Source organism: Parasteatoda tepidariorum, chromosome 4, assembly GCF_982258835.1.
Source record: "Parasteatoda tepidariorum strain Cologne lab strain chromosome 4, Ptep-v5.0, whole genome shotgun sequence".
NCBI classification, from domain to species: Eukaryota; Metazoa; Arthropoda; class Arachnida; order Araneae; family Theridiidae; genus Parasteatoda; species Parasteatoda tepidariorum.
In genome coordinates, this window is record NC_141758.1 from 20,768,647 (window position 1) to 20,794,389 (window position 25,743).

The 25,743-nt window shown below is 32.6% G+C and overlaps 1 protein-coding gene across 1 annotated transcript; it reads left to right on the forward strand.

Moving 5' to 3' along the window:
- The first annotated feature begins 4,721 nt into the window (after window positions 1-4,721).
- On the forward strand, window positions 4,722-9,209 carry LOC147810786 (uncharacterized). Its single transcript, XM_087162085.1, has 2 exons — window positions 4,722-5,215; window positions 8,684-9,209. The coding sequence occupies exons 1-2, from the start codon at window positions 4,722-4,724 to the stop codon at window positions 9,207-9,209; spliced, it is 1,020 nt and encodes a 339-aa protein (XP_087018211.1).
- The last annotated feature ends 16,534 nt before the right edge of the window (window positions 9,210-25,743 follow it).

Genomic DNA, 25,743 nt, shown 5'->3' on the forward strand with positions numbered 1-25,743 from the left:
GATCGAAATCATTTAAAAATTAAGTTTATAAAAGAAAAAATAGTATATAATTACTATCACATTAAATATGAAAATAAAATCTTCCTGAATATCCGGAAGAGTTGGCAGGTATGCAAGCTGGCTCCAATGAACCTCTTATTTAACCCTTTGACGGTTATGAACGAGTTCAGCTCGCAATCGAATCGTTCCTCATAATGCGCGCAAACGAGTTCCGCTCGGGAGCAAGATTTTGACCGTAATGGTTAGTAACGAGCACTACTTGCGTAGTGAAATTTTTCCCCAATGCGCGCTGACGAGCTGAGCTCGTTCGCCATTATTATTCCGCACTGACTATGTTAAAAACGAAAAGTACGTAAAAACTGTTATTTATGTACTACGAATACTTTAAGAAATTTTTAAAACGCGAGAGGCGATCCATCTACCTCATCCAGAGATGCCAACTTGCTCCGCTTTGTAAAATAGTACTTCCTAGCGATAGCGAAAGTCAAGTTACTTTCAGTTTAGTATCTTTCCTTTTAAGTAATTTTTTCACCACTAAATATCAATAACTATAAGTAACATATGAAATGCAACGTCGAAGTAACAATCTACTGGTTAAAAAGTAGACGTAATTGTCCATCTCCAACGAAATTTACTACATAATTTGCTACCACTTTATTATAACAATTCCAGAAGACGGAGCTGTTGGCATCGCCAGAGAAGGGTGGTGACATTTTCGGACGAACGGAGGTGGAAAACAGATGTCACTTTCGACTACTGTTTGCGCGTAATACTGCGCGAATTAATGAAACGAAACCTACCCTGACCGTCAAAGGGTTAAAATTCGAAATTAAATTTAATTCATATCCACCACGTTTTCTGTTATGGGTGCTATTTCTATTCAATTTTCATTAATCCGAACTATCTTGATGCAAATATCTAATTTATAAAAAAAGTGTTGTTAAAAAGTGGTACTTTTTACCCTTTAATGGGCCATTTATTACTAGTAAAAGTAAATTAAAGTATTTTTTGAATCGAAATTGTTTTAAGAACAGTAATTGATACTAGAAAAAAAAACTCATTTAGTTTATAAAAATGCCATTTTTTGGTGGTAAATATATTTAACATGACCTATTAGGAACTTATTGGCTTTTATTTTTCTTTATTTATAAAATGAATTTTATAAATGCTACCAACTTCAAAAGGAATTATGTATTTTATAACTTTTATACGCTTCCTTAAACTACCAAATGGTTACCAATTTTATTCTAACGCTCTTCAAGAACGCTTTTTTTCTTTCTTTATTTAATACAAATTGGGTACCTAGGCCGCGCACTGAATAAATTATGCAGTGAATAAAACATTTTGTTTTTGTGACATTGTGGTAACACTTGCAAGAATATAAACATGATTTGAAGTATATACTGACTTGAACGGTGATTTACATAAATTGCCATGAAAATATGTAAACAACCATGATTTGATGAATATGCATACAATCTTAATTTAAATTTTACATTATTTGCGATAGAAATATGAAGACGAGCATTAAAATTGATGAACGCATATGTACACAATATATTGATTCAAAAATTGAAAATAGCCATAATTTGATGAATATACATGAAATACAATCTTAATTTATAATATTACATTATTTGCGATAGAAATATGAAAATGCATTAAAGATTGATGAAAGCATATGTACACAAAAGAACATTTCTGTGGTAGCCATAAAAAAATAAAGACGTTTGCTTGAGAAATAATAAAACAATGAAAAATTCAATATGACAAATTGACGTTTTTACATAACATTAGTAATATTGATTATAGACTTAAATTTAAATCTTCAAGAACGCTGAAATTATTAACAATTGGAAACCTAAATTAAAAGTGATAAAAAGTGGTGGTAAGTATACATACCACGGCTTTCGAAAGGGTTAACTTTTATCCTTTAACCAGCACCTATGAGCCTAACCACTTATTCAAAATGCTAAAATTTGAATTATTCTTAGATAACACATTTTAATTGTGGTAGCTATTTTCACTAACTGAAAGATAAATATAAAATATACACAAATCATCCCTCAAAATCTATAATTCATATAAATTTTTAATTTAAAAATGTACTGTTATTTTGTGTTCACCTTTTTGTGAATTAAAGTTTATTCAATTTTAAAATAAGACTCTCTCTGTTAAAGTTGAGTCGATACATTTAGTCTAAATTTTTTTCCCGGAGACTCCGACTACTATGGATTCTACTTTGTTTCAGAAAATATTTTCTCCAATAGTTCCAAAGTTAATGTACTCTATTATTTTTTAATAAATTGGAATTAAAAGATTTTATTCCGCCATTAAATGCAAGCGATTTTACCAGATATATATGTTTCCGTGAATGCCCTAAATCAAGAGAATGTCGACTTTCACTGGTGAATGTCAACAATCACATAGTCGTTTTTTTAAATGTCCGAAATATTTGTTATATCCGATATGATATTAATTTATTCGTTGTTATTATATTTCAATATATACCGGTTAAATGCATATCGGACAGTGGCACTTGATCTCAAAAAACATTTATGTGAGGCATACCGGGCAAATGTATACCAGGCAATGGAACTGAATCTTAAAATGCATCCCTGTAGGGTATACCGGGCAAATGTGGACCAGGCAGTGGCACTGAACCTTATAAAAACATTGCATTTTTACACTATTAATTAACAGTGTTGTACCATTAAGATATGTCTTTGAGAATACATACAATGAATACATTTTATATCATCCATGTTGATTAAATATGCTAACACATTTTTACAGAGAGTTTACCCTTAAAAATGACTAAAATGGCGGGAAACAGCATACTAAACCATGCACGTAGAATTTTCCATCAGCTGGTTCATATGCGTCGTACCTCTTGACCGTCACTTTATTTCTGCTGAATCTTAGTACAATTATGATCAGTGGCGTAGTTTTTGGGGGGGGACAACCCCCCCCCCCGAAATTATTCGTAACTTGTTTAATCAAAATGGACAATTCTATAAAAATAAATACAATTTAATTTACAAGTGTTTTTTTAAATAAAGAAATAAAAATTAATAATAAAAATAAAAATTAATAATAAATATAAAAATAGTATCAATATTCTTCATCTATGCAAAAAACAATTGTTAGTTTCTTTTTCATTTTACACGTGACCACGCGAGTAATATTGCTGACGAGATCAATTTCAAGGCCGCTGTCTCAACCAATCTCCAGCGTTAGGGGGTAAAAATAAAAGAGATGGGGAAAAAGAATTTTAGTTTATGTTAGTGATTGATTCTTTCGATTATAATCATGGATCGTTGGCTAATTAAAAGGCCAAGAATTGAAACAAATAATGACAAAGATATTGACTCCGTTTCGATAAACGATTGTTTCACTAATATGGAATATTGTTCGAGTTCAGGAAATAACTCAAAAACAGCAGGTAAGCAATATTTTTTTGTCAAATTTTATTATTCCAGTTTAACTTTCTACTGATTTTTGCTAATAACGTATTTTCTTGAAAAGAGAATTTTCATTATTATAAATTTTAATTTCCTCAGCATAAAGAAAAGCAAAATAAAAATAATATTTTTTTTGTTGACTTTAAATTATTTTATTACACTTGATTCTGTTCTATTTGCTTGATTTAAAATTATTTCATATTGGACATGCCGAAAGATATAAAATAATTGAATAATCGTATATAATAAACATTTACATATTTGAAAGAATTATCTTTCAGAATATTTTTTTTTTACATTTCAATTATTCTTATAAATATGTATAGTTCTATTCTAGATTCCTTTAATTATACACTTAAATATCGAGTTGATACAAAATTATAATCATTTTTTTTACCCATCAAATATTTTTTCCAAATTATAAGCGTTACAAATCGTTTTTTTTTTTTCAAACGTATACATAAATAGTGCTTCTTTTCTTCCGTTTCTAACAGCTTTGCCCATTTCGTTTTTGAGGTGATTATTTACTTTGTTAGCAATTTTAAATGCGAATCGTATGAACGGCTTTTCTTATTCAATACTGAAAGTTTTTTTTATATTTTCAAGTTTCAAATTTGCTTTAATTTTTAAAACTTTCCTTTGTTTCACATTTTCATTAAAAACATAATTTTCATTGCAGTTTTAAATGAATCAGTTATCGAAAGTGGAAGTGATCCGATGTTAAAATATATTTCGCGTTTAGAGCATAGTAAAAAATACACTGATGAAGAAAAATGGGAAATTTTAAAAAATCGTTGTATGCCAAATGAATCATTTAAGTTTCCTACTAGTGGAAAAAGAAAATTAAAATTTCAAAGAAAATGGCTGTTAGAATTCCCTTGGTTAGAATATTCAGGAAATTTGGACGGTGCATTTTGTCGATATTGTTTTTTCTTCTGTAGTGAAGAAGTAGGTAAGGGGAGCCATACAGTGCCAAATTCTCTTGTGAAAAAGCCTTTTAATAAATGGAAAAACGCTAAAGAGAAGTTTAATTATCATCAAAATTTAGACTATCACAAAAATGCATGCGTGTCTGGGCAACATTTTATAAGCATTAATGAAAATAAAATTCCTAACGTACATCTTCAACTTGACACTGCGAAACAAGTCACAATTAAGGAAAATAGAAAAGTGTTAACATCAATCATCAAAACTATAATTTTAATAGGCAAACAAGAATTAGCTTGCCGTAGTCATTGTGACTCCGGACCGATAACGATGAAAGCTCCATGCCACAATGATGGAAATTTTAGATCTCTACTGCGCTTTCGAATGGCAGCGGGGGATGAAAGTCTAAGGCAGCATTTTGCTCGAAAGGAAGCCGCTTCTAAAAGCCGCTACGTAAGTCCTCAAATCCAAAATGAGCTCATTGAAATTTGTGGAAGGACTATTTTAAAAGAGCTTGTTGTTAAGATCAACAAGTCTGAATGCTTCAGCATATTAGCTGATGAAACTCCAGACGTTAGCGGGGTTGAACAATTATCACTTTGTGCCCGATATTTAGAAAAAACCGAGCAAGGACTAGTTTTGAGAGAAGACTTTTTGACTTTTGTGCAAGTTGATGACGTCACTGGAAGAGGATTATCAAATAAATTAACCAATACTTGCAAAGAATTAAATTTAAATTTGAAGTTTTTAAAAGGTCAAGGATATGATGGCGCGTCTTCAATGAGCGGAAAGTTGCAAGGGTGTGCAGCTCGTATTAAGGAGATGTATCCACAAGCTTTATACGTTCATTGTGCAAGCCATTCTCTTAACTTAGCCTTAAGCCAGCGTTTCTCAACCTTTCAATATTCGCGGCCCAGTTTTCAATCATAATTTTCATCGCGCCCCCCACTTACAGTAAAATGTATACAACAATAATGAATATTGAGTATTTTGAATTCTGTCCTTAAATTATTTTTAACTAACTGCCAAAACAAAAGTAAAATAAAAGCCAGCAGCAATTGAGATTGTTGAAACTGTGTTTGGAGTTAATTTTTCAAAACAATCACAGTTCATACCTCTTTCAAATGATACTGTTGCTTTTCGAATTGGTGATACAACTGAAAATGTAGTGACAGCTTTTCTCGATGGTGCGTGACAAAATGTTTTCAATACAGTTTGATGAAGCAACAGATATTAATAAAGATGCTCATTTAATTGCCTATGTTTGATTTTGTGATAATATGCCAGTAGCAGAACTACTTTTCTGAAAATCCATAGAACTCAAAACAACAGCGCTAGCATTATTTACTATTTTAAATGATGTTATGAATGAGGCAAACATAGAATGCAAAAATTGCATCGGAATATGCATCGATGCTGCTCGTTCAATAGCCAGAAGGTTCGAAAGTATACATGCACTTGTAAAACAAAAATCGCCTCAATGCGTCTGGACACATTGCATGATCCACAAAGAAGCTTTGGCTTCGAAAGAAATGCTGGTTTAAATATTGTGTTAATTACGATTGTAACCGTTGCAAATTATATAAAAATGAGAACCCTTAGATCGAGAATCCTTTCCGCTCTTTGCAACGACATGGGTTCAGTACATTCAGAGTTACTATTTAAATACGGGGCAAGATGTTTATCACGTGAGAAATTTTTGCAACGTGTTTATGAATTAAGAGAAGAAATCGCCATTTTCCTAGAAGAAGATGACAGAACGGAAACCGAGAATTTTCACTATTGTTTATTTTTGATGAAATTGAGCTACTTGATTGTCATATTCGAGAAATTAAATAACTCGAATCTTCAACTCCAAGGAGCAAATACACATATGTTGGATACGAGTGATAAAGTCAGTGCTTTTTGTAGAAAATTTTAATTGTGGGGCAGAAATTTAAAGCAAAAAAATTTAACAATGTTTACAAATGTGGATAATTGTACTAAAACTTATAAGGCTGAAGAAGAACATGTAAAAGTTCTTTTTGTAACCATTGAAAATCATTTAGCCATGATGGCAAGGAATTTTAAAAAGTATTTTCCTGCTGACGACAAACTTATTGCAAGTTACGAGTGGGTTAGTAATCTCTTTCATAAGACTCCTGAAGGAGTCTCAATTCATGAGGAAGAAAAATTCTTAGACTTCACGACAAGTGGCAAAACCAAAATACAATTTAGTAATAAATCACTATTTGAATTTTGGGCTGGGGGATGATTTTTCTGCACTAAAGACAAGGGCAATTCGCGTTCTATTAACATTTTCAACACCCTACCTTTGTGAAACTGGATTTTCTGCTGTGACTTCTTTGAAGACAAAATACAGATCACGGCTAAATATAGAAACAGAACTGAGAGTGACTATTTCTAATATTAAGTCTCACCTCAAAAAACTTTGCTCTGCAAGACAGGCCCAAGGAAGTCATTAAAAATTACTAATTTTTTTAAAAAATTTAGTATGTTTTGATTATGTAAGGTGGGTAAGCCAAAGGTGGCCAGTGTTCCTAACGTAGCCCACCCCCCAAAGTAAAATTAAATTTATTTTGAACCATAAGATGTCCCTGCTGCATTGTAAATCTTGTATCTGAGGTGCACGAGGCTGAAATGTAAGATATTTCATTGAATGGCCTCCATTGTATGAAGTGATCTAAGTTTTTGCAGTTGTCGTTCTGATTTCCGGATGAGAAGATATTGTAATTTATATGTGTTTAAATTCTTAGAACTTTGAGTTAGGATATGTTTTCTGAAAATTTATTTCGTTTTCTTCAGCCACATTACTTTAATTCAAATTAATCAATCAGATTAATAGTTTTAAGTCGCCAAGGTGGCCCGACACCGGTGCCACCTTGGAGACACGTGGGCCACCTTCGGAAACAAACGGAAATCTATAAAGGAGTTAATTATAAATCATTACTTAGCATATTATTTCTCAAAAAGGAATGATTGAATTGAATGCCAATTGATTTATTTCATTTTAAGAATTGATTTATTTCATTTTAAGAAGTATTTTTTGAATTTTTATAATATTTTGATGTTCTCTGCACTTTAGTAGAGTTTGCGATATTTTGTTTCAAGTTTTTTGTATTGTTTGCATTTTAAAGTAATTTTTCAGATATTTTTTTATTTTTGTGGTCGATTTTGGTAAATTTGAGTATTTTTATACTAGTTATGGGTTAGGTTAGTTAACTCTAGTATGGTTATTTAACTCGTGTTAGTTAATCCTTTGAAAAAAATAACTCAGAAATTCTTGATTAATTCTAATGAGTTAACTCAAAAGAATCGCTAGTGACTTCACACGAGAACTATTAATGTAAAATCAATAAACAAATTATACACTCTAAAAACAAATATCTTTTTTATAGTCGGGAAACTTGTTCCAACCAGCAAGCCTTTTTAAAAAACGTTTGCCAGTCCAAATGCTTTTTCTGAAGATAATTTGAGTAAGTGAAAAAGTGATTTCTATATATGGCTCACCTTTGGAACCTGAGGGAAGCCTTACGCGCAGAAGCTACAATTTTGAAATTGTGCTATAAAACAAATGAAATTTTATTTTACAATTAAAAGTATACATGGTATACATTAGAGATAGGTGTAAGATGTTACAGAAAAAAAATCAGTCGCACAGACTTAATCAGAAAATTAGGAAAAATCCTCAAAGCAAAGCCACCCTTGGCTCCCACCTTTAAGTTTTCATTTAATAAGTTGTTTCACTTCAGTAAGTTATTAAATATGTCGAAATGTATTTTGTTTTCTATGTGTATGTGCGATTTCCCTTCATCCAGTTAATCAGTTTTTTTAAATAATATTTTCTCTTAAATATTCTCGCGCCACCCCTCTAGTATGCTCGCGCCCCCCTAGGGGGGCGCGCCCCACAGGTTGAGAATCGCTGCCTTAAGCGATACATGTGCTAATTCCTATTTGAGGAATGCCGTAGGCGTTATAAAAGAAGTGATTTACTTTTTCAGGCATTCATGCAAAAAAGAAGCCATTTTACGAAATGAAATTAATGAAATAAATAATTAGGTTAAAAAGCAACGTTTAACGAAATTGTGTGAGACGAGGTGGACAGAAAGACTTGATGCAGTTATTACGTTCAAAGAACTTTTTATTCCAATATTTTACTCTCTGGAAAAAATTCAGGAATCAGGAGACAACGAGTCTTCAAAGAAAGCGTACATTTTGTTACAGTCTTTAAAAGGTGGGAATTTTATTATTTCTTTGATAGTGATCCATGAGCTTTTTTCCTTTACTCACAGGCTATCAACGTACTTACAAGGAGTAAAGGTTGATTTAGTATCCGCTGTGGATATGGCAGATGATTTAATAAACCTGTTTAAGAGTGCACGTGAAAACGCCGAATCAAAATTTAAATCTTTATTTGAAAATGCGACTGAATTTGCTGACGAAGTTGGAGAAGAGCTCAAAATTCCCCGCCTTTCAGCAAAACAGAGGAATAGAGGAAATTATCCTGCATGTTCTCCCGAAGATTATTACAGGAAATTGATATTTATTCCTGCTTTAGACCACATTATTTGCCAATTAAATATAAGATTTGCTGCCCATCGAAAAGTACTCACAAGTATTCAAAACATTTTACCCGTTTCAGTAGTAAAATTGAGTGAAAAACAAATTGAAGGGTGTTTGGAAGAAATTTTAACGACATGGCCGGACATATCAGACGTTGCAGCTGCTAATATTATTGTTAAGGAAGTTTTACTGTGGAAGCAACGTTGTACTCAACCTTCAGACGCAGACGCAACCTTCAGACGCATGAAACTCTAATTCAAAACTCGAAATTAAATATAATTCATAGTCACCACGTTTTCTGTTATGGTTGCTATATCTATTTAATTTTCATCTAACTTGATGTAGAAATGTTTAATTTTAAAAAAAAGAGTTGTTAAAAATTTTACTTTTATTTCGGATCTCACTTTTGCCTGCCACTATGAGCCGGTCTACCTATTGAAAATGCTAAAATTTTAATTATGGTTGCTATTTTTTTTAATTAGATGCGTCGCTGCAGAACCAGTTGCTTTGATTGATTGATTGATTGACATGAGTGGAATCTCGGTGTTAAGCGCGAAGCGCTTCTAACCGATTCATCTATACTGTTTTGGCATTTAGTCCAGAGGTCATATACAGTTCAAAGTTCTAAGTTAGAATCAGATAATAAGTCCATGATGAGGTGAGGCATGAGTTGATTCAGTATTACATCAGTTGTATGGGGAATTCCCCTGGATTAAAGTTATGAGAAGATGCAGTACGTCTTGGTCCTTCAGCAATGCTTTAAGTTCACTGATGAGGCTAACAAGTCTGTGGGCTGTAGAAGTAGGCGTGTCCTTGGTCGTTTTTCTCTTTCGACTGGGACGGGCCTCGTACCCAGTGAAATTTGAGATGTGGTTTTGCATGCAGTTGCAGCATTTAGCTGGGGAGTCTCGGCTCTTTCTGCACTGGAATGAATAGTGCCCTTCGGCACATTTCATGCATCTTGGGCTGAAGGAGCAGGAACGTTGGGTGTGGCCGAAACTCTGACATCGAAAACACTGCAGCGGCCGCCGGCCGCCGTGGTATTTATCTATGCTGATCGGGATCAGCTTGATGCTCTCAATATGATAGATCATCTCGTGATTGGCTAGCATTGGCATAACGATGAGGTACAGGGGGAGGGGCCTAAAGGCTTCACCCACTTTCTTCTTAAACTGGACTATTTTCAGGATTTCAATGTTCCGCTTCCCTAATTCAAGGGATATTTCATCTGTATTAAAATCACCAGGAAGGCCACGGATGAGGACTTTAGCATTTTTAACTGGCTGAGCTTTTTCTACTGAAGTGGAAGGCTCTGTGGCTTTGTTGGTAGTCTCCTCCGTAGGTTCTGATACAGTAATAGGGGTGGGCTCCGGCATGAAAAGAGATTCCGGAGGAGTGCAGCTTTTCTGGGTCATGGATGAGTCAACATTTTCTGTAGCTGCGGCAGACTTTTTCTTCCTCTTCTTTCTCTTTTTAGCTGGTGGCTCTTTCTTGTTTCTATTTTGAATCACAGGTTCAGAGGCTGATGTCTCTTCGTCTATATCCATATTCAAATCTTTACTGGAAGGAGTTGTGATATTATTCGGAGCACTGTGCTCGGAAACGGGCTCAGTCTCTATTTCATTAGTAACACTACTTTCTGGGATGGTCACAGGAATTTCCGCTGTCTCAGTGATAGTTGTCTCCATTGTAGTTGAGGCAGTCGGCTTCTTTTGACTCGACTCAACAGTTTGAATTGCGGATACCGCTGCGTTAAAGAGTTCGTTGTAATATCTACTTGGTGTTGAGGTAGAAATCTCTCCATTGGAATCTCGCAGCTTACAAAGTTCCACGATATCAGTAGTTTGTTCTAGAAGAAACTTTGAGTAAAGTGCGTAGTTCATAGATCTGGAAGGTAAAAACCTTTTGACGATCGAAGATGTCTCATATAAGTCTGATGCTGGCATGCGGCCGGAAGGGAAAACTTTTCCGCCGCGGGCAGTTCGGTGATACGGCATAATTGCGGAGCAGAGAAAAACACGTCTTGTCTCTAGCAAGGCTTGATCTGGTCCCTCCTCGGTAGTGATGTGCGAAAAACGAACGAATCGATATTTCAATCAACTCTTTTTTGTGAATCGATTCATCAAGCTCGTTTTTGAAAAAGAATCGATTATTTATTTTATTTTTTGACAATATTTTGTACTCTACACTTTATAAGCTTATTCAGAGTTAGTACTTATACTTACTAAACATCCGCATATGCATTTGATACAGCATTTCGTTTATACAATTGGAGCTTGATAAAATCCTATCTCAGTCGAATAGACACAGGTCCATTCTCACTCGAGTATCATGTGAATGACAATCTGATTGGTTGAAAATATTAACATGCGAACGACTAGCCAATAAGGTACTCGTATGTGTGAGAGTTTTCGCTAGCGGAAAAATCGCATCCAATGAGAATGACCCCGATGTCAACGTTAGCGCACAACCGGTTTCCGGAGGTGATTAATAAAATGGACTCACTTGAAGGATGAAGGGAATTCAAAATGCTATTAATGCAATACGTACTGTATGCATCACTCTCTCTTTTTTTCTTTTTATCTACGAAATTAAGAAATTCTATTGATAAACAACAATTTAAAAATGGCAACAACAACTGAAAAGCTGTCTTCTCCAGTTTCGGTTCTTCCTTTCAAATAAAAGAGATATTAATGCTGTAAAGCTCAGATATTACTTTTCAGTCCTTTAACATTAAAGAGCGAATTTTTCATTCATATGGTTAATTTTCGATTTTTAAATTTCAGTAAATATGAAGTAAAGCGGAGTTTTATGTTATCGTTTATTCTATGCCAAGGAGCGAGAGCCATAGAAAATGAAACCGTTGCGCTGATTGGGTAATGAACTTACTTATGAATGCAAATGTCTGATTGGTTGAAAATGAACTGAATGAGAGAAAAAGAGTCGAGAATCGAATGAACGATCCTCTGATTGATTGAAAATGAGTTGAGTCTAATAAAAGACTCAATGAACTGTTTGCCTATCTCTCAGCATTAAAAGAATTATAAAGCCAAATGAATCGATTCTTTTGAACTGTTTCCTATCCCTTAACATTGAAATCGGCTCAAAGAGTTGAATTGAACTTCGAAACGATTCATTTGAGTCGTTTCGTATCTCTTAACATTGATATCGGCTCAAAGAGTTGATTTGGATTTCCAATCAGTTCTTTTGAGTCGTTTTCCTATACTTTAACATTGCATTCGATTCACTGAACTGTTTAAATTATTCATTTGAGCGGTTTTATATCTTTTAACATTAAAAGAACTGTTATGAGAAACGAATCGATTCTTTTCGCTATTATCTTTTTTTCTAAAATTAAAAGATGCCTTCAGAGGGATGGGGGTTATGAAAAGGGGCAAGTAACTAAAAATTTTCAGAAAAAAAGGACAGTTTCTTTTTTATTTTATTTTTTTATAAGAAAAGATTTTAAAAAAATATTTATTTTTTTAATGATTGAAAAACTGTTTATTGCGAAAAATGTGAGTATTTAGAGTAAATATTCTTTTACTGCTGGGGGGAAGGATATTTTTAATTATTTTATTTATTTTCTTTTTTTTCCCCCTTCTTTTTTTTTTTTTTTTTTTTTTGTTAGGAATACTTTTAGACAAACTTATTGAATATCAATTCATATCCTCTCACTTTTTCAAGTTTTAATTTTTTAAGTTTTAAAACGCAATTTAACTATTTTTTTATTTTGTTTCACTTTATACAATTTGAAATTTTTTCATTATTATAAATGAATTTACCGTTTTATTTTTTTACGAATATCTTTATTATTCATTATTGGTCCTTATATTATCAATTTTTTTTAAAAAAATAATTATTTTTTAATAAAATTGATGAATCAAACAAATATTTAAAAAAATAAATATATTAAAATTCTAAAAAAATTATTAGCATTGCCTAGATTAGCAGTTCCTAAATGGTGTGTCGCGGAACCCTTGGGTTCCGTTTAGAATTACAGGGGTTCCACTAGTTAGTACTTTTTATAGCCACATTCAACTGGACCACCCAAGTGGAACATTCTGCTTTTGAACCCTAGAGCCCAAGATCTAGATTAATGGTTCCCAATTGGTGTTCCGGAAAGCTCAATGGTTCCGTTGAAAAGTTACAGCGGTTACACGAGATAGTACTTTTATAGCCACCCAAGTAGAACATTCAACGTCTGCCCCCTAGAGTATAGGATCTAAAAGAGTGGTTCCCAAATGGTGTTCCATGGAACCCTAGAGTTCCGCCAAGAATTGCAAGGGTTTCTCGAATTGGTACTTTTTTTAGCCACATTCGGCTGACCGCTTAACTGGAATATTCTGCTTCTGCACCCTAGAGTCAAGATCTAAATTGATGGTCCCCAATTGGTGTTCCGGAAAGCTCAATGGTTCCGTGGAAAAGTTACAGCGGTTACACGAGATAGTACTTTTATAGCCATCCAAGTAGAACATTCAACTTCTGACCCCTAGAGTATAGGATCTAAAAGAGTGGTTCCCAAATGGTGTTCCATGGAACCCTAGAGTTCCGCCAAGAATTGCAAGGGTTTCTCTAATTGGTACTTTTTTTAGCCACATTCGGCTGATCACTTAACTGGAATATTCTGCTTCTGCACCCTAGAGCCTAAGATCTAAATTAATAGTCCCCAATTGGTATTCCGTAAAGCCCTATGGTTCCGTGGAAAGGTTACAGCGGCTACACGAGATAGTACTTTTATCAGGTGTTCCGCCGAAAGAACGTTAATTATTTAGAGTTCCATGGCAGAAAAATATTGAGAGCCCCTGACCTAGATCAACTAATTCAAATACTAAAACAGTCTAAACTAATTTGTACGACCACCTTTTATAAAGACTCTTCCATTATAACGACCATTAAAAAAAGAATCGATTCATATAACCGTTCATTTTAGTGAATTGATTCTAAAGAATCGATTCATTTAAATGAATCGATTGGCACATCACTACTCCTCGGTGTACCAGTTGCTTTGAATTAAGATGTATAAATCATATATAATTTTTATTTAAAAATGCACTGGTAGTTTATCTTAATCCTTTTGTGTATTTAAGTTGTTTAATTTTAAAATAGTCTCTATGTCCCAATACATTTAGTCTAAAAATTTTTCCCAAATGAGTTGCTGTTCTATTTAACGCCAAATGAGTTGTCCAATTACTATGGATTCTCCTTTGCTTCAGAAAATATTTTCTCCAGTGGTTAATGTACCAATTTTTTTTTTAACAAATCAGAATTAAAAGAATTTTTCAACCATTAAACACAAGCGATTTTAAAAGATATATATGTTACCGTGAATGACCCAAATCAAGAGAATGTAGACTTTCACCGGTGAATGTCAACAATCACATAGTCGCTTTACAAATGTCCGAAATGATTGTTACATCCGATATGATATTAATTTATTTGTTGATATTATTATGTTTTAATATATACCAGATCAATGCATATCGGGCGGTGGCACTCGACCTTTGAAAAGTATTTATGTGGGGCATACCGGGCAAATGTGTACAAGGCAGAACCTTAGGAAACATTGCAGTTTTAAACTATTAATAAACTGTGTTGTACCATTAATTAAGATATTAAAGATTAACATTTTATAACATCCATGTTGATTAAATCTGCTGACACATTTTTACATAGAGTTTCCTTTAAAAGTGACTAAAATGGCGGGTTTTGCAGCATGCTAAACCATACACGTTGAATTTTCCATCAGCTGGTTCATATGCGTCGTACCTCTTGACTGTCACTTTATTTCCTATGCGCATGCACTGATTATTTGTACATATGATGCTTCGCTAAATCTCAGTACATTGCTCATCCTGCAAGTTGCTTTTCTGGTTTAACGTACCACACTGTGCAACCCCCAAGTTAGATACACATTCGAAGAGTTTGACTGCTCTTTTCAACGTTCTTTGATGTATCCACGGGTAAGAAAAAATGTCTTCAGCGTCTGTACAAGCTGGCTCCAACGAACCTCTTATTTAAAATTCAAAATTAAATTTAATTCATATCCACCACGTCTTCTGTTATGATTGTTATTTTTTTATTTCATTTTCAATTATCAGAACTATCTTGATGTAGAAATGTCTGATTTATAAAAAAAAGTGTAGTTAAAAAGTGGTACTTCTAACTTGGATCCTAGTTTTGCCAGCAACTATAAGCCGAACCACCCATTGAAAATGCTAAATGTAAATTATTCTTACCTGCCACATTTCATTATGGTTGATATTTTTATTAACTAAAAGAAGGATATCAAATGTACACAAATCTTTTATCAAAATCATACCTGCCAACTTTTAATCCCTTCCATTATCATTTTTCCCAGTGGTATTAAAATGGAATTAAAACTTCAATTTTAAGGAAACAAATACGTTGTATTTGAGAAAACTTAATTTGACACCCATGATAATAACGCATATTAATATCTGTGCTTAATTTTTGTAAGAATAGTGGTGATCAATATCATTTAAAAATCAAGATTATAAAAAAAAATAGTATATAATTACTACCACTTTAAATATGAAAATAAAATCTTTTGGAAAATTCGGAAGAGTTGGCAGGTATGCAAAATCTATAAATGATATAAATTTTTAATTTAAAAAAGTATTGTTAGTTTATGTTATCCTTTTTGTGCATTAAAGTTTGTTCAATTTAAAAATAAGACTCTCTCTGTTCCAGTTGAGTCGATACATTTAGTCTAAAATTTCTTCCCAATTCAGTTGCTGCATTTCAAGTAGGTGGAGTTATTGTAGATCCACACTAGTAATATTATAATATTAATGAATTTAGAATTAATATGTTAGAAGATTTGTTTATGATATAAAATAAACATAACAGGCTGTGACTCCTGGATTCTTGATACTAATTTGGTACTAATTTGAACAAAGAAGGACGATTGGCTTTGTAAGTAAAGGTTGTTAAATGATAGCATAGCACTTTTAAATCTGTGAAAAATACTTAAATAAAAAATCATCGATATTAATAATCAGTACAAAACTACTAATGTAATAAAACAACTAATTTGAAACAATGGGAGTAATTACTTCTTTTAATTTCTGAAATAATAACCCAGTCTTATAACAAGATAACAATTTGATTCTGAATTGTTCCTTTAAATAATTATACGGAGACTCCAACTACTATGGATTCTACTTTGTTTCAGAAAATATTTTCTCCAATATTTCCAAAGTTAATGTACTCATTTATTTTTTAATAAATTAGAATTAAAAGAATTTATTCCGCCATTAAACACAAGTGATTTTACCAGATATATATGTTTCCGTGAAAGCCCTAAATCAAGAGAATGTCGACTTTCACCGGTCAACAATCATATAGTCGCTTTGGTAAATGTCCGAAATATTTGTTGAATCCGATATGATATTAATTTATTCGTTGATATTATTATATTTCAATATATACCGGTTAAATGCATATCGGACAGTGGCACCTTGACCTCAAAAAACATTTATGTGAGGCATACCGTATACCAGGCAATGGAACTGAACCTTAAAATGATTCAGTGTAGGGTATACCGGGCAAATATGGATCGGACAGTGGCACTGAACCTTAAAAAAGCATTGCATTTTTACTCTATTAATTAGCAGTGTTGTACTATTAAGATATTTCTTTGAGAATACATACAATGAATAGATTTTATATCATCCATGTTGATTAAATATACATTTTTAACTTACATGAGTACATTTTTATATCATTCATGTTGATTAAATAGCCGACCAGGTGGCTGAGTGGTTAGCGTTCCTGACTGCGGAGCCGTTGGCCGCGGGTTCGAATCCCTGCTCAGGACATGGATGTTTCTTTCTCTCTGTGTTCTATGTCCTTTCTCTTTTGTGCAAATATGACCCGCCCTATAAACGGGTTGTGGTTGTGTGACGTGGGAGACGCTGCACAACCGCCGTGGCTTCGACACTGGTGCCCACGGGGAAACGAGAAGACAGTAGCAGTTCTGGCTTTCCTGTGGCCAATGGGATAAACCCCAAGTGCCCACCATTAAAAAAAATGTTGATTAAATATGCTAAAACATTTTTACATAGAGTTTCCCTTAAAAATGACATAAAAGGCGGGGAGCAGCATACTAAACTATACACGTAGAATTTTCTATAAGTTGGTTTATGTGTGTCGTACCTCTTGACCGGCACTTTATTTCTTATGCGCTTGCACGGTATCTTTGTACACTTGATGCTCTGCTAAATCCGAATAAATTACTCATCCTGCAAGTTGCTTTTCTGGTACAGCGTACCACACTGAGCAATCCCCACGTTAGATACGTATTCGAAGAGCTTGACTTCTCTTTTCTACGTTCTTTGATGTATCCATGGGTAAGAAAAAATGTCTGCAGCGTCTGTACAAGCTGGCTCTAATAAACCTCTTATTTAAAATTTGAAATTAAATATAATTCATAGCCACCACGTTTTCTGTTATGGTTGCTATTTAATTTTCATTAATCAGAACTAACTTGATGTAGAAATGTCTAATTTTCAATAAATTTTTGTTAAAAATTGTACTTTCATTTCGGATCTCACTTTTGCCTGCCACTATGAGCCGGTCTATCTATTGAAAGTGCTAAAATTTAAATTATTCTTAGCTACCACATTTCAATTATGGTTGCTAGTTTTTTTAATTAAATGCAATGCAGCCTGTCCTGTTATAATGATCTACGATGTATACTTAAAAATTTACTGGTAGTTTATCTTAACCCTTTTGTGTATTTAAGTTGTTTAATTTTAAAAAAGTCTCTCTATGTCCCAATACATTTAGTCTAAAATTTTTTCCCAAATGAGTTTATGCATTTTAAGTAGGTGAGGTCATAAATAACTTCCGCTGGAGTTATTGTAGATCCACACTAGTAATATTTTACTATTAATGAATTTAGAATTAATATGCTTGAAGATTGTTTTATGATATTAAATGGACTTAAGAGGCTGTGAATCCTGGAATGTTTTTACTAATTTGGTGCTAATTTGAACAAGGAAGGAGGAAAGGCTTCGTAAGTAAAAGTTGTAAATTGATAGCATAGCACTTTTAAATCTCTGAAAAATATTTAAATAAAAATTCATCGATATTAATAATCAGTACAAAACTAATGTAATAAAACAACTAATTTTAAACAATGGGAGTAATTACTTCATTTAATTTCTAAAATAATAACCCACTTTTATATCAAGATAACTATTTGATTCTGATTTGTTCCTTTAATTTATTTTACGGAGACTCCAACTACTATGGATTCTACTTTGTTTCAGAAAATATTTTCTCCAGTGGTTCCAAAGTTAATGTACTCATTTGTTTTTTAATAAATTAGAATTAAAAGATTTTTTTCCACCATTAAACGCAAGCGATTTTGACAGATATATATGTTTCCGTGAATGCCCCAAATCAAGAGAATGTCGACTTTCACCGATGAATGTCAACAATCACATAGTCGCTTTGGTAAATGTCCGAAATGTTTGTTATATCCGATATATTAATTTATTCGTTCATATTATTATATTTTAATACTAGCTGTACCCTGCGTGCGTTGCAACGCTTTAAGTTTGAATTTAAATTTTGTATTTAAGTGTGTAAATGAGATTTGCGATTATGATTTGAAATGAGAATTTTATATAATGGTGAAAGAAACCAGTGATAGTCTCAACAGTTTATTCTCTAGGATATCGTTAGTGCATTTTCATACAGACATGTATGGTGATGCACACCGACCATGAAACATATTTTGGATGATGATCTGAAAAAAGTATGGATCAATGGCGACATGAATATTGCTGCTGATATGAGCTGACCAATTTCTCATGGTGTGATTTTTTCAATAAGCCAAATCACGTGGCAATTCTCTTTTTCTGCCATTCAATAGAATACATCAAACACCGTGTCTCTCCAAAAACATGACTTTTCGCAATAAAACCAAGTATAGAGCTTAATATTTGTTTTAACTCACGTGCGGTAATGCATCACGAAGATCCGATGATGTTTGCCTAAGTTACTAAAGCTCTTTAATTTAGGCTCAAGAAGGATTGCATGTGAATGTAATAAATAACTCTGGCTGCCCATATGCGCACCGATACTTGTAGCACCGAATGAAGTCATTTGGAAACACGAATGTACTGACTTAAATTCCCCAAGAAAAGTTTCTATTGATTTGCTTGACCCGATAACAACGTTGATAATGTCTCGGCTGACGACGTTAAATCTGGTAGTTTCACTTTGCCTCCAGAACAGCAAATTCCAGCTGTTTCATTCTTAAATTTGAGAGCACTACAAAACATACATAATTGATCCATTTTTCCGATGATTACGCTTGGGTGTAAGACTATAGTCGGTTGTCGGATTATAGTGAACTGCACTGAGATTCAAATCAGAGTATTGGCAGCGTCTGAATAGCGAAGTGCGTTCTTGATTGATTTTCATTCTTGCATCCCGTTGCTCTGATGTTTCCGACGAACGGGCTTGAGGAGTGCGATCTTCATCGGATTTCATTCTTGCTTCCCGTTGCTCTGATGTTTCCGACGAACGGGCTTGAGTAATGCGTAGTTGATTCGTTAACAGTCTTCTTTCTCGTTGCTCTGATGTTTCCAACGAACGGGCTTGAGTAGTGCGTAGTTGAATTGTTAACAGTCTTCTTTCCTGTTGCTGAGACGTTTCTAAGGAACGGGCTAAAGCATTGTGTTCTCGATTAGTTTCAAGTCTTTTTTCCCGTATCTCCGATGTTTCTGAAACACGGGCAGTTCTCTTTTTGCGTGCTTGAGATGTTGATCGACTAAGAGCGATTCGTTTAGGCGGCATATTTTTGCAAATTTTCTCTTTCAAACAAAAAGAAATGTAACAGTTGACGGCCGTCGCTAATTTGCTAAATCGAAAATTCACATATTTATTTTAAGTAATTAAAAAAAGCAATAAAAATGAAATAAATTAAATAAGAAATATAATAATGATAAAATTGAAAACAGAAATCTACTTTTTAAATGAAAGAAATAAAATGAATGTGAATTCGCGAACTTTGTAATAATAAACAATCTAATAATTTTCAAAATACAACTGTCAGCAATGAAAACGTCAAAAACTATACTTAATTGTGCTAACCTAAAATTGCATACTAAATATAAATAATTATTAAAAACGTGCAATTTGAAAAAAATTTGCTTTTGCCTTTATTTTTATTAAACAGTTTTCACAATTCGCGATCGCAACGCTCGAGTACGCCTTCTAGTGGCAGGCTGAAAATATCGGACATTAATACCAACATAACCATTAGCCATGACTAACGCCATTTTCTTAGCAGCAATTAAGAAGCGAAATTTCCCTAAGGAAATGGTAGAAGAACTTGAAAAAACTAGCCAGAACATGCCAAACATTGAAGCAGAACACGCCAAGCATTTAAAGAACAATTTCTCAATAATTTTTACCTTTTTATTACCAACAACATAACTTCGGATTTCATGATCACTTGCTGTTACAGATGTGCATATAACGGTAAAATAATCTTTTCTGTCTTCTATTCATTACAAATTAAAGTGAAGTCAACATTGTTTTCGTCATTACAATGAATAAAGTGAATTCAGAACTTACAAAACTGTAATATTAGTTATAGAACATTCTTCTTCTTTATAGAATAGTATATTTTTCTGTATCTATATAATTCGGAAAACAACAATAAAGGATCATCCGAACAACTTGAAATAGTTTCATTTGTGCTGATTATTAATAATTTTTTATCGTTTTCCTGGTAAGTATTTTTTAGTTTTGAAAGAATAATTTCAACTAGAATTCAGCTGCTTTTAAACTACATATTCAAATTCATATCGAGATCTTACAATTATAAAATTCTGATGTGTGGTATGTTACCTAAAAGTAATGAAGGGATAATCTATGCATATATTATTTGAAAATAAAATTTTCAAACGAAGAACATTTCATTTGGAATTCTGCGGATTTATAAAACAGGTGAGTGTTATGATTTTTATAATAAAAAATTTGCCTGTAAATATTTTTTTTTTCTTATTTGATGATAGTTTTCTACAGAATGGTTTTTTACGTCTGATAAAGAACTATAAGAATGAAAAAAGAAACAATATGAAAGTTTTCATTGCAATATAAAGAATTTTTAAAATCGTTTTTTTTCCTAAGAATTCTTTATTTTACATTTTTTAGTTAATAATTTTTTGATAAAAATTGTTGTCAAAATACTTTTTTTGAAAAATTGAATGGTATAACATTATGTGTTTATGTATACTTCTTGTATATTATAATGTTTGAAGTAATATGATTCAGAAAAGTATGGAATAAAAGTTCGGTACGAACGTACTAACGCCACCGCCGCTACAGATTTGGCGGTTTTTAAGTGCCGCCAATCTGAAATTACGCATAAAATTTTTGCGACAAATCATAAAATAAAACACTTTATTTAAAATCAAAGTAGTCAATCGGATTTCAGTGGAAAATGGGCCGATATAGAGTTTAGCATAGATTCAAAACAATCATATCGCCATATGAACTCTGACAGATAAGATTCCAAATGAAATAACATTTCCAAAACGTACGTTTACTAAGATAAAGTTTCATGTCGTGGAAATTGGTACATTTTCGTTTTTCCGGTAAAATATTTCACTCCTGAAAAAATAAAATAGCATCTTGTTTTGTTTTTGGCAAATTCCGAAGACGAATTTTCGTAGCACATGGCAATTTCGTAGAATGGCGACAAGAAAGAATTATTTTTCTGTTTTTGTTTCGTCAGCATTCTTTATTTTACGTTTTTCAGTTTCTAAATAATGATTTTTATTGAAGCTTGAAATTTTTTGATAAAAATTGTTTTCAAAAAACTTTTTTTGCAAAATTAAATGTCATAAAATTATGAGGCCTATGTATACTTTTTGTTCATTTTAATGTTTGAAGTAATATGATTCTTAAAACTATGGAATGTAAAGTTTAAATAGGTCTTTCAGGTCATATTATTAAATTTACTAAAACTATTTCTCAGGCATTAGGTTTTAACTGTAATAAGAAGATACATATTTTTTTCTGTTAATGTACAAATATTTTTCCGATGTGTTTTGGATGTTCCTTCTCTAAAAAAAAAGAGATACCATTTTGTTTTCGTTTGCATAAGGAAGAATATCAAAAATTTTCCTTTTTTAAATTTAATTAGCCACAATAAAGATGGAGCGTTACAATGCTACACTCTACATTAAAGACATCTCCAGAGTAACTGAATGACTGTTCATATAGAAATCTCAGATATTCGTCTCATACAACAACGCCCCCTATAGTTCGTTGCGATCGCGAATACTAAATCCGTGATACGATCAATAATTACGAAATCTATTCTCGTTGATTTTACGTGCTTGTGCTCACCTGACATAAAGAAACTTGCGCGAATTATAATTAAATATTAAAGTATATGTAATTTACTTTTCTAAAAGAATAGAGCTATAAGATAGAAAATATCACTGTTGTTATCTTCAAGATATTTGACAACTAAATCGTTTATAGCAAAATTTAAAACAATGGTTAACTTTTAACCAATCAGAAAATTCCATTTCGGTTTTCGCTGATATCGCTGGAACGGTTTGTCGCAGAATGTTCTAATGTCGACAGAAACCTTCCTCGTGCTTTGAACTATCTGTATGCCAAGTTTCATAGCTTTCTGTCTGATGGTTTAGAGCAGGGATGGGCAAGCTTTTTAGGTCGAGAGCCAAAAATCGAAAAAGAAAAGTTTTGTGGGCAATGTAAATAGTTCTAAAATAAGGAAACAATCTACAAGCTTTAATTTAAATATTTAATAAAATAAATAAAATTGCGATTTCATTTTTAAAAGTTCCTTGTATTGAGGTTCGAAGTGAGATGTACTTATTTTCAGGAACAAGGCTAAATGTTTGTCTGTTAGTCTACTTCTGAAATTATTTTTTCTAAGGTACATAGTTGAAAACACTTGTTCACATATATAAGATGAATCAAACATAGCATTTATTTTCTAGCATGAGTAATTAAATTTGGAAAACTAGCTTTTGGTAATGATTTGTAAAACTCAAACTTCGGCACATTTAGAAACAGTTGCTTGAGATGATTGTTAGATTTCAGCTCAATTAATTCAAGCTGCAAATCCGACCTCGCTTATTCACAATTTACGTTAAAAGGCATGGTAAAAATATTTAATTCTGTTTGAATGGCACTGAAATATTGATACCTGAAACTAAAAATGGAGTTTCTTCAAGCCATCTTCATAATTCTTAAGCTTTTTCTTATTTACTGTGGGTATTGAATTTAACCTCGAAAAATGAGACAAGTCCTTCTTTGTTAACTGCCCGGCAAACAAATTAAGCTTCAGTTTAAAAGCTTTGAGATGGGCCCAGATATCATCAATGAATTGATTTTTCCCTTGCATCTTAACATTCAAGTTGTTCATATGATAAAGAAGATCTGTGAAAAATGCCATTCTGGATCTTCGAATATAAAATGAATGAATAATGTATATTGTCGATATTCGTAACACATCGGCAAGTTAAAATTCTATCTACGGGCCGGATAAAACCTTCCGTTGGGCCACAGTTGGCCCGCAGGCCGTAGTTTGCCCATCCCTGGTTTAGAGTCTAGAGAGGACAAACAGACAAACACACATTCATATATATATATATATATATATATATATATATATATATATATATATATATATATATATATATATATATATATACCAGCTAAACGCATATTGAGCAGTGGGACAAAACCTTAAAAAACTTCATTGTAGGCTATACCGGGCAAATGTGTACCTAGCAGAGGTACTCAACCTTAAAAAAACATTGCATATTTTCACTATTAATTAACAATGTTGTACAATTTCTTTGAGAATACATTTAACATCATCCATGCTGATGACATCTGATAACACATTTTTACATAGAGAGAAAGACTAAAATTTATGGAAGCAGCATACAGAACCATACATGTAGAATTGTCCAACAGCTGGTTTACATAAATCGTACCTCTTGACCGTCACTTTATTTCTTATGCGCATGCGCTGAATCTTAGTACATATGATGGTCTTCGAAATCTGAATATATTGCTCATTAAACAAGTTGCTTTTGTGGTATAGCGCACCACATTGAGCAATCCCAACGTTAGATACGCATTCGAAGAGCTTGATTTCTCTTTTCTACATTCTTTGATGTATCCATGGGTAAGAAAAAACGACTTCAGCGTCTGTACAAGCTGGCTCCAATGAACCTCCTATTTAAAATTCGAAAATAAATATAACTCATAGTTAGCACGTTTTCTATTATGGTTTATGAATGCTAGTTCTTATTTAATTTTATTAACGTTTTCACGGGACCAGCGAGTCATATGTATTCGTACGGAATCAGAATAGTAAAAAATAAAAAGCGGTAGCTCAAGTTTGGGCATAGCATATTTGACAGACTTATTTTGCTTCCATTTAAAATTTAACAAATCCAATCCCTGTGCGTTAAAAGTGTAAGCATACAATTTTTATTTGAACTCCATATCCAAAATGTCCAATTTATATTAAATGAAAGAGTAATAAAAAAGTGGTACTTTCAATTTAGATTTTACTTTTGCTAGCATGTATGAACCGTATCACCTACTGAAGATGCTAAATTTAATTGTTCTTAGCTACCACATTTTAATTATGGTTGCTACTTTCATAAAAGTATTACATCCCTTTCAATGCTTCATAATTTCTCATCTGATATGTGTTGGTTATCTTAGTATCAGCCCCGCTTGGTGCTCCAACTAATTCATTTGAGCATCACAATTTTTTAAGGTGTATACTTTTTAAATTAAAATTTATATAAAATTTTAATTTAAAAACTTACTGGTAGTTTATTTTAATTTGTGTATTTAAATTGTTTGATTTTTAAAATAGACTCACTCTGTCCCAATACATTTAGTGGAAAATTTTGTCCGAAATTAGTCGCTGCATTTCAAGTAGGTGGAGTCATAAATATCTTCCGATGGAGTTACAATAGATCGACACTAGTAAAATTATACTACGAATGAATTCATTTGTTAGAAGATTGTTTTATGATATAAAATGGGCAAAGAGGGTGTGATTCCTGGATTTTTCAAACTAATGAGGTACTAATTAGAACAAAGAAGGGGGAATGCTTGGTAAGTAAAAGTTCTTAATTGATAGCATCGCACTTTTAAATCTCTGAAAAATATTTAAATAAAATCATAATATCATGGGTATCAATAATCAGTACTAAACTATTGAAATCTAGCAACTAATTTGAGACGATGGCAGTAATTACTTCTTTTAATTTCTTGAATTAATAACCCAGTCTTATATCAAGATAACTATTTGATTCTGATTTGTTCCTTTAAATCATTCTACAGAGACGCCAACTACTGTGGATTCTCCTTTGTTTCAGAAAATATTTTCTCCGGTGATTCCAATGTTAATGTACTAATTTGATTTTCAATAAATCAGAATTAAAAGAATTTTTCTACCATTAAACACAAGCGAGTTTAACAGATACATATGTTATAGTGAATGACCTCAAAATCAAGAGAATGTCGACTTTCACCGGTGAATGTCGCTATCACATAGTAGATTTCGTGAATGTCCAATATGTTACATCTGATGCTTTTTATTTATTTGCTACATCTGATATGATATTTATTCAATGATTTTATAATATTTTAATGCATACCTGATAAATGCATATTGGGCAGTGTCACATGACCTTAAAAAAACATTTATGAAGGGCCTACCGAGCAAATG